This window comes from Octopus sinensis, linkage group LG3 (genome assembly GCF_006345805.1).
Source record: "Octopus sinensis linkage group LG3, ASM634580v1, whole genome shotgun sequence".
Classification (NCBI taxonomy): Eukaryota; Metazoa; Mollusca; class Cephalopoda; order Octopoda; family Octopodidae; genus Octopus; species Octopus sinensis.
Window position 1 is genome coordinate 127,824,086 of NC_042999.1, and position 14,335 is coordinate 127,838,420.

The 14,335-nt window shown below is 37.4% G+C and overlaps 1 protein-coding gene across 2 annotated transcripts in view; it reads left to right on the forward strand.

Moving 5' to 3' along the window:
- LOC115209750 (cAMP-dependent protein kinase regulatory subunit) overlaps positions 1-14,335 on the forward strand; it is a 57,143-nt gene that overhangs the window by 34,828 nt on the left and 7,980 nt on the right. The window contains exons 3-5 of one of the 2 annotated variants that reach the window (XM_029778260.2): positions 1,330-1,469; positions 10,167-10,473; positions 12,930-13,028. In XM_029778260.2, coding sequence (XP_029634120.1) covers positions 1,330-1,469; positions 10,167-10,473; positions 12,930-13,028 — 546 coding nt within the window. The remainder of the gene's footprint in view (positions 1-1,329; positions 1,470-10,166; positions 10,474-12,929; positions 13,029-14,335) is intronic. The other variant, XM_036501303.1, reaches the window with a different exon arrangement.

Below are 14,335 nucleotides of genomic sequence, written 5' to 3' on the forward strand. Positions count from 1 at the left end.
TTGTTTTTGCTCGACATTTCATTAATAAAGATCGTGACGAATACTGCAACCAACGAGTGGAAAATAATTGCATCACAGCACCTGAGTTAAGTCTGATCTCTACTGGAAGTTAGCACAGTGCAGTTAAATAGCTGTGGTTAACTTTGTCGTTCATTACTCTCGGTGTTAAAAATATACCAGTGAGGTAACTCGAAAATATCTCGTTTTAACAAAAACAAAAAAAAACTTATCTTGTTTGTCTAAAGAATCAATATTAGGGTCGTATAGCATGAGGTGTGTTCTCTACAAGTTGATTTTTTAACAATGCTTTAATCTCTGAAATGAGCCATTTCACATCACTTATTCCGTTGATGAATTTGGAAATTATATGAACGTTGTTAGTTCCCATCTCATTCTCCCTCTTCTGGAAAACTAATTTTATACAGCAGTCAGTGAACGCTCTGTTCAAGCTATTTAATTTCAAATACTGAGAAAAGCATGAATACCATGGCTTCTTTCATCTAGCCTAGAGTTGCATTTGGTCAAAATACTCCAATAATGTTAGCATTTAAAAAAAAATCTATATATCTATTAAAAATAATTGTGCCTTTATTGTTCCTTTATCTTAGGAGGGTCATTATGCCAATCCAAAAACGAAATTTCTCTATTTTATATTTTATATGACACATACAATACAAACCTACATAAAAATACAAATCTAAAACCGAAGAAAACACAAACATGGGCGAAAAAAAAAAAGAAAAAGAGAAAAAAAGAAGAAAGAAAGAAAAAGAAAGAAATAACATCAATTCAACACTAAGTGCCTCAATTGGTCGCACGCCACAAAGTTCAACGGAACCTACCGAAACAAACCAACACGCTTGCGACATAACCATGGGCGGTGGCGAGGCTAAGGCGTTGGAACAGCCAAGAAACCCCATGGGCATCACCTGACACGTCGGAGCTGGCAGAAACGTTAGCATGCCGGGCAAAATGCGTAACCGTATTTCGTCTGCCGTTACGTTCTGAGTTACGTTCCGCCGAAGTAGACTTTGCCTTTTATCCTTTCGGGGTCGATTAAATAAGTACCAGTTACACACTGGGGTCGATATAATCGACTTAATCCGTTTGTCTGTCCTTGTTTGTCCTCTCTGTGTTTAGCCCCTTGTGGGTAGTAAAGAAATAGATATTTAATCACTTTTGAAAAAGTAGTTCTAAATGTTAGTTAATTTGTCGTATGCTTTCTATGTCTAACTATTCCAAGTTGATAACGTTTTGATAGTTTTTGTATGATGGTAGACAATTATCAACAAATACATTTCTTTCACATGATATTCTTTTTTATTCTAGGATGTATGCAACACTCAAAGGGTCAGTATCTATTTATATACTGCCAGAAATGGAAGAAAACGTTTGTCAATATCTTGATCGAATTTGTTCAAAACCTAAGCCAGAAAGAAATCTTTTCGGACAACATATTTTTTCCCAGCGTAAGTTTTATTATGCTCTTTATTTTGGGATGTTTAATGTCTTGAATCTGTGTGAATGTCTGTAACGTCGACAAAGAATTATAGATATCTATTTGCAACATATTTTATCTGTTAGTCTGGAGTCCAACGGGAAATGCCAATAAACTTTTAAAGGCCTCATTGATGTGTGATAATGAGATCAATGTTTACTTTTATTCAAATGCAATAAATCATTGTAGACAAATAGACTGACGTTTTGAGTAATACTTTTCGGTAAAAGGAGGATTTGTTTTAATGGTTGTAGTAGTACTGAGAGAGTAATTTTGAAGTTTATGTGGATGAGGAAACAGATTCGCGAGAAGAATTAGTAGAGAGGAAAATAGCCAAGTGTAAAGAGTGTTAATAGGAGGTCAAAGCCCAGAGTAGTAAAACAAAATGTGGACGACGGATGAGTAATATCCTAAACACGAGGATGTGTATCAGTATGCGCATGTGCACATTAATATGAACGTTTGCGAATGTAAAAGATTGGAAGGAGTGTGGGAAACATATTAGAAAAAAGAAACTGTTATAGTTAGAGGTGTCAAACTCTTTTGATTCTGGGGGCTGGATGGGCAATGACTATTATTCCTAAAAACTCTAGGCCAAAGAAAATAAAGGGATTAAAATACATTATAACAAATTTATTGACATTAAAGAACAGAAAGAATATGTAATGGGCGTATGTGGTTCTCACGTCGGAGTTACTAATTGTAGCGTACAGATGAAAAGTTACTTGATGTAGAAATGGAAATTCTTGTTCTGCGTCGGGGTCACTATATGTGGATGGTCGAAAGTAGGATGAGACAGCGTAATAACAACATCGAAGAGAAAAGTATAATATTCGCAGATTTTATTTGCCTGCAGAAGTAGTCAGTATAACAAACATAGCCGTAATAGTTTTGGTGACAATCAATGTTGTTGCTCACGCGCTCTTAGTGTGTGTTGAAAACTGTGTGTGGAAGCCAAGTTAACGGTTGCTGACAGCGAGGAAAAAGGATAAGAATTGCGTTGTCCCTTTCCATTCGGCCGATGCTTTCGGTTAGCCAGATGAAAACTGAAGACAAAGAGACACACAGATAGAGAAACAGAGAGAGAGAGAGAGAGAGAGAGAGAGAGAGAGAGAGAGAGAGAGGGGGGATAGAGACAGACGGGCAAACAGACAGGCAGACAGAGATTCCATATTCTCAGTTAGTCGGTTGAAATCCAAAGAGAAAGAAGCAAATCCTTCAATCGGTTATATAAAGTTCGGCTAAGAAGTAGGCCAAACCGAAAACAATTGATTGACCTTTCCACGACCACCGAGCGTCTTCGGATGTCAGGTGTTTCTCATTAATCTCCTAGCATAGAGATAAAACACGAAGCATCAGATTTTCGTCTGACAAGCAACAGGTGTGTAGATTCGTTTTCGAACCTTCAGCTGCACTAGTCTACTCTCCGTAGAGAATTTCTAAAACCAAAAAAAAAAAAAAAACCCGACGATCTAGGGAAAGAGAGTTAAAGGAAAATGCGTGTAGAGAAGGCCAAGAGAGTGCATGTTTACAAATATACAGGACGTGTGCGAGATTGGAGTGAATACGTAATGGTACAAAATATACAGTGTTTTCATTTCAGAACAGCCATGAATGAAAACAACTGTAGGAATGTACACTGTGCAAAAATGTGAAAAGAACATTAAGAGTTGTGAAAAGTATGAAGCATTTTGTTGCAGATGAATGTGATGCAAAGCCGAGAAAAATCGTAAATTTCAGGAGAGAGAATCATGTGGTCGTATTCGGGACAGGTACCTATTCGAGCGAGTCCGAATAGTTCAGTGTCGCTTTACATGCAAATTGTGGAGTCAGTGCATCACTGGGGCAGCGTTGAATGAGCGTGTGCATGAGTTGCATATACATGAGCGACAGAATTGTGCAGCTGCGAATGGAGCTGAGGCGAGTGAGTGAGTGCATTCTCAATCCATGATATGAGGTGAAAGTTTTCAGGCAGGTGTGCATGCAGTGAGAAATGTCTTGAAAGAAGTGCAGGGTCGAAATGAGCCTGGGGTTGTGGTTGTGGGCATTTGCTGTGTTTAAGCAAGAACTACGAAGCATAGCATGCTGGCGCATTGAGAGAGACAGGCAAACTTTCTCTTTGTCTACCATGACCGACCTGTAATCTTACAGAGGCAAATTATGTCTGAAAAGAAGGGCGCAGAGAGCATGATGAGACATCCGATGTGTGAAGAGTCAGGTAAAGGAGCTGAGCAGGTACAGACATGATGAAACAAGGCATTTAAGGCACAATACTGAGGTGCGTGTATGTAGCTGGGTGCAGGCATACAAGCATGTGCGTATGAACGTTGAATAGTACAGTAAAGTTTAACCGAGCTGCGAAACATTAAAAATATTTACAAGAAAACATGTAGCGAGAAAAAAAAAACATGTAATCGAAAGGAGTGTACAACCCGTGTGCATGAAAAATGAACATGTGGTCAGAGAGAATACACTAAAAAAAAAAAGAGAACATTATAAAAATATATGCACATGGATTAGTTGCTTTCGCAGAATGAGTCGTCGCGGAAATGAATTGTCGCAGAATTGAGTCATCGCGGTATTGAGTTATCATGGAAATGAGTGTATTACATGTAAACAAATAAAAAGTTTTCAGAGCAGAAAACATAGCTGAAAGTCAGTCCTTTAGTTGCTATTCACAACCTTCTCAGTGACTTGTTCTCTTGCTCCAAGGTCTGCTCTGATACTCAGAAAAGTCGCGAATAGCGACGAAAGAACATTTGACTAACAAACAACCGATTGATAGTTTTTGTTGTGACCCCCTTCGGTCATGAATGACCATGGAATTGCACCTAGAAAGTTAACCTCCGAGGCACAAGTCTGGGCAAGGTTGTTTATGGAAGACCAGCAGTCGCCCACGCATACCAGCCTCCTCTCTCCACACCACCGATGTTATCCAAGGGAAAGACAAAGGCCGATACAGCTTGGCACCAGTGATGTCGCAGCTCATTTATTAACGTGCAAGTGGCTGAACACTCCACAGACACGTGCACCCTTAACGTAGTTCTCGGGGAGATTCAGCGTGACACAGAGTGTGACAAGGCTGGCCCTTTGAAATACAGGTACAACAGAAACAGGAAGAGAGAATGAGAGAAAGTTGTGGTGAAAGAGTACAGCAGAGTTCACCACCACCTGCCGGAGCGTCGTGGAGCTTTAGGTGTTTTCGCTCAATAAACACTCATAATGCCCGGTCTGGGAATCGAAACCGCGATCCTACGACCGCGAGTCCGCTGTCCTAACCACTGGGCCATTGCGCCTCCAGCACGTTAATCATACGATCGATTAGTTAGTTTGTTAAATAATTAACTAATTGACTAACAGTGAAGAAGTTATATTGAACCAGTGCGTGTGTTATTATTATTGGCGTAATGACCCTCCTAAGACACTAGATAATTATAAGATTCTGCCAAAAACTTTAGCTAAGACAAACGAGTCATCTAATATTGTCTACCTGCATTTTTTTTTCATCTGACAAAACGAAATGCATTTTTGTCGTAGGTCATTAATTTAGGGTTAATTAAATCATCCAGTCTTTGTCAATTAAGCAATAGCCCCTTTGTCGTGTTCTACTTTGCTCTTCTCTTTATTTCTGTTTTCATTTATTTAATTTTCTATCTTTGTTTACTTTCTCCTCTTTCTTCTTTCCTTTGTGCATTGCCTTCATTCTACCCCTCAATCTAGTTTACTTCCAAGTCGTGTGTCACTTTCTCCTTTTACTTTCTCAAAAGTGCCGAAGGAAGGATAAACTATCAATTTCACATGAACTCAACTCAAACTGCAGGTTACAACTTTATGCTTGTATTGCCATGTTCACCATGTTTTATGTTCGTAAAACGACAGGATCAAATATGTATTCGTCATAATATAATGCAATAAATAATTTAAATGAGAAGTACGTAGAGTAATAAATAACAAAACAGGAGTGGGGAGTATGTGAGTTTGGATTTTAACACGATAACTTTCTTATAACTGAAGTGATCATATGACGGCGGTTCCCAAACATTTTCTTCCCCCGCTGCGGACAAATTTCATGTAAACCAATTTTTTCCACCGACCTGAATATCACGCGCCGCTCATTGAAAAACACAATAAAGTGCATAATAAATTATTTTAATTATTACTTGTGTGTGTTTGTGTGTGAGTGTGTTTGTGTGTGTGAGTGTGCATGTTTGTGTGCATACACACATACCTATATATATATATATATATATATATATATATATATAATATATATATATATATACATACATACATACATATATATATTACCAATATGTATGTATGTATATATATATATAATATATATATATATATATATATATATATATATATAATATATATATATATATATATATATATATATATATATAATATATATATATATATGAAAGAAGGTTTGGAAATGCAATTTTAAAAGACCGGTTTGACTGTTTTAGAAAAAGATTGTCAAAAGTAAAATGTAAAAACTTTGTTGTGTTAAGTACTGGTTGTCACCAAATATTACAATACATATATACATTCTTTCATAAAAATAAGAAAATGTTAAAAACAGTTTGCAAGGAAACCTGCTGCTTTTTTTTGCCAAGATTTTGGCAAAATTTGATGCAAATTCTCTGCTCTACTTTCTCTGTCATGGTCAATGCGACGATCACATACTACACACCTTCCTTCCAAGCACGGCTGTAAACAGCGGAAGTGAGCTAGAACATTAAAACTTACTGCGTGTGCACAACAGAGTTCAAGGCCAATCTGTGCCAAGCGGCTTCACTCTGCGTGCTTTTTCTATGGAAACAGTGCGATATTTATTGATCAGACCACGCATACATACATGCATACATACATACATACATACATACATACATACATACATACATACATACATACATACATATACATGCATATATATGTGTGTGTGTGTGTGAGTGTGAGTGTATTTTTTCAATGTGTACAAATAACACGTAAAAAATAGATAAACGGTTACAGGGTACCAAAAATTAACATAAGTGCCAAGGATATTACAGCCTACTTATAATGGTAGAAAGTCCAGGGTTTAGTGAAATGTTTTTGTTAACATTGATAAATTAAGAAATGGAGTTAAACGCAGCTGTTATTCAAATCTTTGTACTTCCGATATATGTTCCGAAGAAAACACTGATATTATTCCGGAGGGAATAAAATGATGTAAAGCAATGCAATCACCTCGTCAGGAAAAGAAATAAATAGACCACTTTAACCGAATGTGATTACCGCGTATATGATGAAGGGGAACGCTGGCAAGTTATTTTTTAAAAAACAGTTGATAGATTTAACGTCAAAGTCAAGTTAGAGAAAGAGAAGGAAGAGAAAGAAAGAAATTAACAGAAAATTAAGAGCGGAAAAATATAGAGCGGTAGATGAATGGGAATAAAATTTACTATATATATTTCCACGTTTTCAAACTTTATTCCCATTCATCTATCGCACTATATTTCTCCACTCTTCATTTCCTGATAATTTCTTTTTTTCTCCTCCTTCTCTTTCTCTAAATTGCCTTTGACATTAAATCTATTAACAGTTTTAAAAAAATAATAACTTGCCAGCGTAATCACTTTCAGTTAAAATGGCTTATTGATGTGTTTTGTCTCTCTTTTTTTTCACCCGACAAGATGATAGCATTGTTTTACATCATTTTAATCCCTCCAGAATAATATCAATGTTTTCTTCGAAACATATGTCGGAAATATAAAGATTTGAATAACACCTGCGAGGTCGACTTTGCCTCTCATCCTTTCGGGTTAATAAAATAAGTACCAGTTGAGAGTAATCTATTCATCTCCTTCCCCAAGTTTTCAGGCCTTGTGCCTATAGTAGAAACGATTCTTCTTCTTCTTCTTCTTCTTCTTCTTCTTCTTCTTATTATTATTATTATTATTATTATTATTATTATTATTATTATTATTATTATTATTATTATTATTTTCTGTCAACTTTAACACACTGTCAACAGGATTTACTAGTAGGAGAACAACGATAAGCTACAGGTGGCGTATATATAAAATCACTATTATTTACCGTGATTTCATATCTACAAAATCTCAACTACGACATTTATAGAATGAGTTATCACCACGTCGCAGCTGATGGAGAATAGAAAAATAAATCAAGATATCTGAAAGTCAAAGATTCTAACACAACATTGCCATACTAATTATTTACTATGATTTGGCGATCTAGTTCTCTATTTTATACCATTTTGTCGGCCGTACATTGCTTCGAGTCTTACAAAGTTAGACTGATGTCAACCATTTAACTTCAAATATTTTTAGAAATTTCTAAGTTATTTCATCCTCAAAACTATAGTTTTTTTTTTTGATGAATGAATGAGTGAAAAATACTGTGTAACATTTTTTTTTGTCTTTGGTCAGTAAGTGTTATTTTCTATTTGCTTCTACCAAGATATCAAAGGAAATGACTACTATTCCCTTCAAACTTTGTTTTTGTGACCTGGACATCAAGGTTTTGAAACTGACCTCTTTTCCATTACATTTCAGACAGATTCAGCGCTGAGTTGCTGAAGCAGAAATATCATTATAGCAAATATTCTGCTCAATACCTCAGATTTGCTTGTCAGTTGCTTGACCATAATCACTTGAGCATGTTCCTTTGTGACTGACAATATGTGCATCACTGATCACGAGCAAGAGTAATGAGAGTGCATCATAGCCATGTGTTGAGAATGATTCTTTGGAGTTTGAATAAATGTAAGAAAAGCAAAGTTTGAAGGAAATATTAACAATTTTTCATAGTTTCTAGGAGTAAGCAAATAGGTAATAACAGTTGCTACCTAAGAACAAAAGATCCTGTTACAGAGTGTAATCAAATTATCTCCTTATGTATGTGGCAGAGTATTTTACGTGATGTAACCTATAAGCAGAATTAGTGTGACTGTTTATAACAAGGCTGGTCTTTTGATATGCTAGTGCAGTCCATCCGATAGGCATTCGCCCAGTTTCTGTCAGCGCAATTTCACTTACAACGCTTAGGTCGACTCGGGGGGTATGGTAGAAGACGTTTGCACAAGGTACTGGGCAGTGGTACCTCACTGAGAAGCAAACGTCTTAAGTATTTGACCATACATCTATACATTTCTTTCTACTATAGGTACAGGGCTTGCAATTTTGAGGGAGGGGGGGTAATCGTTTACTTCGTCCCGAGGATGCGATTTCTGGTGGTTTTCGGTACATGAGAAAGTCCGGAGGCGGTGAAATTGGCTTTGCTTGTTCGTCCAGGTATCCCACGTAACTTGCAGTCAATATTCCTTAAATCACTAGCTGTCACAGTCTTGGAGGTCCCGCAATCGGATCGTTTCTTCTTTTGTGCTCATGCGGCTAAATAATTCATTATGTCGATAAATGTTATAATATTATTATGGTTTTCTGTTAAATATATACTCAGCATATACTTAACATGTATCGTTACCCTTCATTTTCTGGAAAAATATAAATGTCTAGATGATGATGATGATGATGACAATGACTGATGATGATGAGGCGGAGGAATAGGAGGAGGAGGACGAGGACGATGACGACGATGACTTCGAGATTTTCTGTTGAAAGAAATGGTTTGCTAGCTACCAATTGTCAAAAGTTTTATGTTGTCATAAGTTTTATGTTTCTTTTATAGAATATACGAGGTATAATCAATAAATATCTGGATTGTTGCCATAGTAACGAAGCTAAAGCGCGCAGAGTGAAGACACATGGCGCAGACTGACCTTGAACTCTGCTGTGTATGCTCACTAAGTTTTAACGTTCTAACTCACTTCCGATGTTTACAGCAGTGCTTGGAAGGAAGGTGTGCAGCGTGTGATCGTCGCGTTGACCATGACAGAGAAAGTTGTCATGGTGATACCTGCTCAGAGGCCTTCACAAAATTGCAGAAAGTGTATGGAGAGGAGTGTATGAGCCGCATACAAGTGTACGAGTGGTTCAGACGTTTCCAAGATTGCCAAAAAATGTCGCTATTGACGAACGTTCTGGGAGATCCGCAACCAGCAGAACTGAGAAAAACATTGCAGATATGCGTGTAGCTGTGAGGGAAAATCGTCGAATCATCATCCGTAAGTCATCGGAGAATGTGCAGATTAGATACAGTTCAGTTCAGTCCATTATCACTGAAGATTTAAGTATGAGACGCGTGTATGCCAAGTTTGTGTCAAAACTGCTTTCAGCTGACCAAAAAGACACTCGGGTTTCAGTTGTACATCTCCTTGATTGTGTCGAGAACGATGAAAATTTTTTGAAAACTTTGCGTAGGCCTCTGATCAGGTATTGCCAAGCTTTTGGCAAAATTTGATGCAGACTCCCTGCTCAACTTTCTCTGTTATCTTCAATGCGACGATCATACGCTACACACCTTCCTTCCAAGCACTGCTGTAAACATCGGAAGTGAGCTAGAAAGTTAAAACTTAGTGCGCATGCACAGCAGAATTCAAGGTCAATCTGTGCCAGGTAGCTTCAATCTGCAGGCTTTAGCTTCGTTACTATGGCTACAGTCCGTATACTTATTAATCAGACCACGTATAACAGTTAGCTGAAGTACACTGATTTGTAATTGAATAAACATCGGTCTTTGTTTTTCTGGTTCACAGAAGAAGGATTTGTGTTTGGTGATGTGGCATTGATACGTGACTGTACACGAACGGCGTCAGTATTGGCAGATGAAGAATGCGATCTTCTTGTTCTGAATCGACTCCTTTATAACCGTACTGTACGAGAAGTACTCAATTTAGAATGGCAAGAAAAAACACAATTTGTCTTAAGAAATCCTATTTTCAAAGAATGGTCACCCAAACATCGTAAACAACTGGTTATCTCTCTACGGAAGGAATCATATCAGTTTGGAGCAGTTATTGCCAGACAGGGGCAACCCGTTCAAAACATATATTTCATATTAAAGTAAGTACTTTATAGCTTATGTTGTTTAGCAATTATTTTTCTGTAGTTTAATAGGCATACAATGGCCGACTGAACTAATTACTGGGTCACGACTTCGTATCAGGAATGTTTTATATTTAACTGACTTATTCTCAAGTCACTGCAACTGGTTGAGTTGTTCTTCTGACAAGGCAATTAACTGGGATGCGTCAACTGACCCAGTAAGCAATCCATATGGAAAGGATAGCATTATTTCCAGTATGAGTGTGTTTCTTCCCCGTTTGAATATAAAGGTGCGTGTCTTAGTGGTTAAGGTGTTGCACTCACGACCGCAAGATCGTATATTCGAACCCCGGAGGTACGTTGTGTGTGGTCTTGTGCAAAACATTTCATTTCACGTTGCTTTGCGATCACTGACAGATCTGACGTGCCACACGGTGTATCTATACAAGCAATGTCGATTTGATGGGAAGGGATTGAGCTAGTGTACAGCACAAACATTTTGTCACTATAAACTAGTCGTCTGTGTCGGTTTTTCAGCAAAGAAATTGCGTAATCGTCTTTCTCAGACTCAACAGACTACCTATTAACCAGATACATATGATTTCAGCAGCAGTAGTAGATGTTGTTGTTGTTGAGGATTTTGTGAAGTTGGAAAGGAGCGTCCATGACACTTCTTCAGAGCCTCCGAGAAATGTGGAAGGAAAAGGAAGAGAATATCAAGACAGGAGACCTAACTTGAATGCTTGCAACCGAGTAGACTCCGCTAAAGGCATCTAAACACGGATCTCCTGGTGTTAAGTGGTGTTGAAGCAAGCGATAGATTAGCACCACCACTCTAAGACTATAACCCTGATCGAGCAAATCCATAATGGAAGGTGACCATCCAGTTCTTTTTTCAGACATGGTATATCTAACACAGAAGCCCCAACCACAGGCCCACACAGAAATAATACTTTTTATTTCTATTTTATTGATTATTGCAGTCTGCTGGGTGCCTATGCATTATATATGCACTATGCTGTATATATAATAATTATTATACATAATAATGTATTATATATATAATGTATTATATATGTAATAATCAAATAATGTAATGGAATCTCCCGTCGAAGAGAATGCATCAGTGTTCAGTTTTTGCTGGACAACCTGCACAAATGATTTGTTTTAGTGATCAAAAGCATACGCTCACTCCGTATATTATGCACTCTATTGAATTTTGTCATACGTATGATCCCCTGGTCCGCAAAAAAAAAAAAAAAAAACAGTATTGCATGAAACCTGTTCGTGATGCATAAAAAAGTTGAGAACCGCTGATCTAAAACAAGATAATGTGATGTACCATTTTGATGACGGTATAATGTGATTTGAGATTGATTTGGCTTCAATTCTTAGCAGGTCGACGTTTGCGCGTCTACGTTTTCGTGTATACTCTGTTTATCTCTGTAGAGATAGACTATATATACAGACTATATAGACTCGTTACATATACCTAATATGTAGACGTAACTCTAACTCTCGGCCTCGCCGAAATTTCAATTTTGAGACTGTTTCCCTGGCTAAGATTCGAAGATTTGCACCAAACAATGGCTTTAACCTCAGGAATATAAGTGGAACTAGGTGCACGCAATTGAACAGCATTAAATTAAAATAGCCATATCATACTTAATGTATATACATCATTGACAGGTATGATGCTGTGGGGTTTATATGAAAGAAGATCTCTTTATAAATTGGGTGTGTTAAAAATACAATATATATCGGAAATAGACAAACATCATCCCAGCAGTGATTCACAGGAATGCCAGACGCGTTTCGCCCTTCTTGGGACTATCAATGACGTATCCTGCTGTTACATGCCTAGACGAAACCTGTCATCTCTGATACATAGCGAACAGTGATTAATGCATTAACTGACGCATTTTGCTCTTTCTTAATTTAGGGATCGATAAATAAAATACCAATCTTGAATGGGATTGATTCTTCTCTTTCTCTAATTCTTTCTTTCGGAGAGTCTGTCTCTTTCTCTTCTTCTGGAAGAAGTCGATTGTGATTAGATCATGAGGGGGACAAACTCCACTAATTCTAAAATACCTAAGCCATGCCGTACGTTTCGACGACGCCCCTACGACTTCATGGAATTAAGTGCCAGTGACATAGCATAGCATAGTAGAAAATGCATTTGTCTTAAATACCGTGCAGTGAGAGCAAATCCGACGGCTGGAAACAGCAGCCAAATATCCTTCAAATCACAAATTATCATCTTTAAAAATGGGAGAGAATGAAAGACACGTTAAACAATGTAATCCTAGATATATTTAACACGAAGAAATTAAAATGTAAAGGCGAGATGGTTACGATTAGGATTCTGTTGATTGATTTTATCAATAATAAAGGCTGATTTCAGGCTTAAACTAAGACGCAAGCAAACAAACAGAAAATATCATAATTTATTTATCTAACTTTATTTTCAGAGGCGAAGTGGAAGTTTCAATGGATTTATCGCTTCATAAATCTCAACAACCGGAGTTATGGACAGAAATAGAATCGAATTTTGCCGAACTAATATCAACGTAAGATATAAGTGAAGAAATAATTGCGGGATAAATTGACAATCTGATAAAGAGTGACTTAAATCTGTTTACTTGTCTGCAACTTGTTCTTATCTCACTGCTTCGGTCTCGTTATCTATCGCCTACTTTAAAGCAAGTCTACACAGGCATCCCTTAAGTCTGCTTTCAAAGTTAATGATAAATGAATGGTCAGGCATACACAATTCACCACAAGCTAAACACAAGCAGATATACACACATGCGTACGTACGTACGTACGTACATACATGCATGCATACATAAATACATACATACATATAGTTAACTATATGTACATCTGATATTCATACAGATAATACAGATACCAGCGACCACACATTCTCCCTCATATGCACACGCGCACACACACAACTATATAAATCCACACATCTACACACCACATTCATGTATATATGAGTGTGTGTGTATGTAAATAGGTATGCACATAATACATGCACATATATTTATTCATATAAACATGTGTACACACACACACACACACACACACACATATCTATCTATCTATCTATCTATCTATCTATCTATCTATCTATCTATCTATCTATCTATCTATCTATCTGTCTATCTATCTATCTATGCATTTAAGTATTTATACGTACACGCGTTGTTTAATGTCAAATGAGTAAGAAAGGAGTGCTCAATACTTGTTTTAGAGCATAATGTTTCGCCTGAAGATCGCAGTGCATGAAACTCAGATCATGAGCCAAACACCCAGCTTCGGTTTTAATAAAAAGTCGTGACTGTGTAGTAAGAAGCTTGGTTCTTACATGGTTCCGGGTTCAGTCCCACTGCGCGGCACCTTGTGCAAGTGTCTTCTACTATAGCCTTGGGTTGACCAAACCCTTGTGAGTGGATTTGGTAGACGGAAATTGAAAGAAGCCCGTCTTATATATATATATGTGTGTGTGTGTGTGTGTAACAGTTTGTGAAGTAGTTTTCGACGTTAGTAAAATCGTGTGTGCGTGTGTGCGCACATATGTGTATGTACGTGTGTGTGCGCGCGCGCGAGTGTGTATACAGCGGTTGCACAAAATGGAAACACCTTGCTAACTTATTTACTATGGAGTTGGGTCACCTACAGCATCAACCACAGTTTTTGATATGTCGAGGAATTGACTCGAAGAAGTTCTGAAGTATTGTTGGGTGAATATTGAGCCTTTCTTTAACTAAAATCTGTTTTAGATCTTTCTGCGACGATAGCGGAAGGGAGCGTCTCTTCACTTGCTGCTCCAAAATGCACCATAAATGTTTGATTATATTGAGATCCA